At 33.8% G+C, this 4,354-nt stretch overlaps 1 protein-coding gene across 1 annotated transcript in view; it reads left to right on the top strand.

Moving 5' to 3' along the window:
* Window positions 1-2,763: 2,763 nt before the first annotated feature.
* MONOS_16269 (uncharacterized protein) overlaps window positions 2,764-4,354 on the top strand; it is a gene marked incomplete at both ends in the record, with an annotated part of 3,704 nt that continues 2,113 nt past the window's right edge. The window contains 3 exons of the mRNA XM_067869181.1: window positions 2,764-2,976; window positions 3,602-3,664; window positions 3,741-4,354. The exon at window positions 3,741-4,354 is cut by the window's right edge and continues 2,113 nt beyond it. Of these exons, the coding sequence (XP_067719603.1) occupies window positions 2,764-2,976; window positions 3,602-3,664; window positions 3,741-4,354 (890 nt within the window). The remainder of the gene's footprint in view (window positions 2,977-3,601; window positions 3,665-3,740) is intronic.

Raw genomic sequence — 4,354 nt, forward strand, 5'->3', positions numbered from 1 at the left:
CCTGACACGGAAGACGACATAGATGTGTTTGTGGAGACTGTCATTGAAGGAATCACAAACACAAAGGAAAAAGAATACAAGCTTGTTGTTGACTTGCGTACAAATGGAGGAGGTTATGCGGTCTTATCTGATCTGCTTTTCAAATTACTATTTCCAGAAGAATATCCCGTTTTCCCCACAAGTACTGCTGTTGCTTCCGAGTTTTCAAAAATTTATCTGAAATATATTGAAAAGCCTCCTTTTGAATTTATAACAGAACCAGAAACACAAGAAATAATTAGGTTAGGTTAGATACAAAGGCGACGCCTGCGTGTGAACAGGTCAGCAACGGGGCTCATGTGGACAAAAATCAATATTCTCGAATGATGCAAAAAAATCCAAGAAATTACGAAAAATTCCAAAAAATTTGAAAAAATATGTGTTTGTCAAGAAAATCTGATAAGACGATCAAAAATCGCATTACTAGGTTGCCCAACATCGGAAAGCTCCATCTGCTGATATTTATTCATCGAAAGAGTGTCTAATTGAAAGCTTGAATTTTTTCGTTTTTTCATATTTTTTTTTTCTCACAAAAAGTTCTTCATTGAGAAATAATAGAAAACTTTTTTGAAAAAAAAATATTTGATCAAAAAAATACCACAATATAAATATTAATCAAAACTTGCAAGGGAAACTCCAACAGGAACATTTAGCAACTTTTGATATTCAATTTATACATCGTTTGCTTTATTAATTAATATGTTATCCGATTTTCATTGTTTTTTTATCCAATTGTTATTCTGAGACAGCTCCTATAAACTCATCACTTTGTATGTTTTCTTTTGATATTACAAATATTTTCAAGTTTCCAACCTTAAATTGGAATATTTGATATGCTTTGTTTTTCATCTCTTATCAATTAATAACAATAGAATTTCTTCTTTGAGTAATTTTCACGAAATATGATTCGGAATTTCACTAAGAGCCAGGATCGCCTGTGTGGTCTTTTATTATTTTTATTTGTTTTATTTTAATAATTATATTTGATTTTTCTTTTAGTGGAAGAGCAATGAATTACAAAGGTTTGTTTTTTTTTCGTTCATTACATTAATTTCACAAATCTTATATTCATTTATTTTGAAAGATAAATTCAATAAAAGCTTCGAACGGAAAAAAAAAGAAGAATCGTTGAAAATAAGCAAGCACGCAGTCCTTTCCCCATCTCAGCCCGGCTTTTTCTCTCCTCCTTCTTCGTATCTCGTCACTCCGCCTTCTTCTCCTTCTCAAATCATGCCTCCGCTTTCTCCTCTCCGCTTTTCCGAAACTTCCCAATCCAACATTTATGATAATGTGACTTCAACTCCAAGATTATCAACTCATTTTTATCCTTCAAGATCAAACACTCCTTCTCCTTCTCCAGCTTCTTCGAAAAACAGAGAAAATGAGAAAAATGGAGATGATGTTCCGTCTTTGACAGAGTGGTTGTTTCGTTTGACGAAAGAACCAAATTGTCCAAAAATCGACTATTATTCTTCAATCTTCAAATCTCTTCCTCCTCAACCTTCGCTCGATTCAATTCGTGAGTTTTATCACGTTTCCATATATCCCCGCCCTCTGTATATTTCTAAAAGTGAGGATTTGGATCAACTTTGTTTGGAAAATCTCAAAAAACAGGAAGAATTGGAGGAGGAAAATGCTTGTTCAAACGTGGAGGGGCAAAATGATACTGATAAAACTTCAAAATCAAATAATGACCAACAAGAATGCACGGAAGGAGCAAATGAGGAAAGAAATTTTGAGGAGGAGCACTTATTTCATGATGGAACAACTGTTCAACTCACATCTGCCAGTGTAAGTTCAACAGATTTTTGTGAAAGAATGAAGGAGTTTGTCAATACAAAGAAAACAGAAACATCACACGAAATTGAAATGGAGGAGGAATTATCTGGAGGAGCTTTGAATGATACAGTGGTTGGAGCAACAAACATTTCATCAACGAAAATGAAAAGAGGAAGACCAAGAAAAAGAATTGCTGCAAACAAAAAATGCAACACAACATCTGCTCGCAATGAAATAGATTGTTCATTTGCAAATAAAAATGATAAACATCAAATGGAGAAGCAGATTGAAGGTGTTGATTGCATTTCAAATGAAGCAGAATGTGTGAACCATCAAGAAGAAAGTTCGTTCGGTTCATTTACCAAACATCAAAACCTGACACACAAAAAGTGCAAAAAAAGACAGAAAAGAAAAGCCAGAACAGATTCAAAAAGTTCAACAGAAAATGAGGAGGAGAATAAATTTGAAAGTTCAACAAACTTTTCTTCCACTGCACCTCTTCGCATTCAACCAAAAAGGATTTGCAAAAAAGCTTGTTTGGAAAAAATTGAAAGCATTTCGTTGGCAGAAAGGAGAAAGATTGTGAAGATGAATGATGGTGAGAGAAATGATGATAATTCTTCTTTTCAACATTCCGACAATGAAAATGAACAATGTGATGGTTTGAAGAATTCGAAAGAATTAAATGATGGATCAACATCAAAAGCACTCAAAATTCGATCAAGAAGGAGCCAAGAAAAGAAAGAGAAAAAGAAATTGAGTGATAGGAATAATTCTGTTCAACATTCAAAAGTTGGTCGTCCGAAAATGAAGAGGAAGTCAGTGTTGATGACAGAGGAAAACAAGCAACTCATTCATCAGAATTTTGAAGCTATTAAAGCAGAGAACAGAACATCAAAAGAGTCAATCTTATTCGATGACAAAACGAAAGAACCATTAACGAATATGGATATTTATGGAGTTTCAGGAGATGTATTGAGGCCTTTAAATTTACACACACCAGCTTGTGAAAATCCTGTAGACACTTCACCAAGAAGTGGTTACCAAACACCTTCAAAATTTTCTGTTGCGCTGCGAACATTTAGCATGGAAACTTTTGAACCTTATCTGCAAACAGGACTTCCAATAAGCAAAGAGAAGAAAAAAACACATGCTTGGGTATATGCAATGTTTGTTTCCTTCTGCAGAAAATTCAAGCATGAGCCTTGGCCGCTCAACATGGATGCTGTATACGGATTTATAAAACTGTTAGGAGCTGCTGTTGGTTATTCAATTAAAAGTTTGAGAGATTCTATTCTTCCCTCATTGTTTAGGTTAGGGTTAGAGTGTGTTGAAACCCAGGATTTTCCTTAGATTCGCATTTTTCTCGCATTTGGACAACTTTGTTTTGAATGTTTTACTTCATATTTTCAATGAATCATATTTATCATTTGATTTTTCCATTTTTTTCTGTATAAAATTTACATTAACTGAACCATAAGCATCTATTCGTAATTTGCGATCACTCCCATTTTGAAATTAATCAATTTCTATTTGAATAATATTTCTCTGCATATAGCTTGTTTGAAATGGAAAACGAATGCTCGAATTTTTTATCTGAATCCTGTCACTATGAGAATTCAAAACCATCTTCATTTGCTTCATCTTTCAGCTCATCTTCTGAAAGCGAGTTGAATCACAAACTAGCCTCAGTTTGAAACCCTTACCTAGTTTAACTAATAACAATTTATAATTTTTTTTGTTGGTCCAATCGATTTCAATAATTTGAATAATAAAAACTTAGAGCAAAAAGCTTTATGAACCAAAAGAATGTGTGCAAGTTAACGAAACAATAACTGAGACTGCAGTATGCTAATAATCTTTATTATCAATTTCAAAATTATCATTTCTTTAAAATTAATATCTAATGAATGAATATTTAGACAAAGGAACAAAAAGAGATAACTCCCTTATCATCTTCTTCTGAATCAATTGAAGGAGACGAACTTGTGAGCAGAGAACAAATCTGCTCACAGATGATGCAATTTGTTTATCAATTGATGTCTCCACAGAGACATAACACTCCTTCCACAACTCACTCCGCTCTTCAATTTCAAACTCCACAAATCAACAACCCAATTTCATCGTTTTCTTTCACTCCACATAAAAAAACCAAAATTCTATCCATCTCTGCAGATCCCACTGCAACCCCTTCGAAGTCTTCCTGTTTTGAAAGAAAAAGTGAAATGAAAAAGTTAAAAATTAAAAAAATAAATGAAGAAGGGGAAGAAAGCGAGAGTGAATGTGATAGTGAATCCTCAATCTGTTCCGATGAAGTGGAACTTAGTGAGGATTCTCATGAAAGTTTGGAGGAAGAGGAAGATTCAGCAGAAGAAGAAGATTTGGATTTGAAAGATTTAGACGAAGATGAAGTGAAAAATGTGTTGAGTGGAATTGGAGATATTCGTGTTTATGAAAGAGAGAAATTTTCAATGATTGACGTAGAACTGGATCGTTCTGTTTCTTCTTCTTTCAGCTCTTCTGCTTCCTCCTCTGC

Source organism: Monocercomonoides exilis (genome assembly GCF_001643675.1).
Source record: "Monocercomonoides exilis strain PA203 chromosome Unknown scaffold61-464226, whole genome shotgun sequence".
Classification (NCBI taxonomy): Eukaryota; Preaxostyla; order Oxymonadida; family Polymastigidae; genus Monocercomonoides; species Monocercomonoides exilis.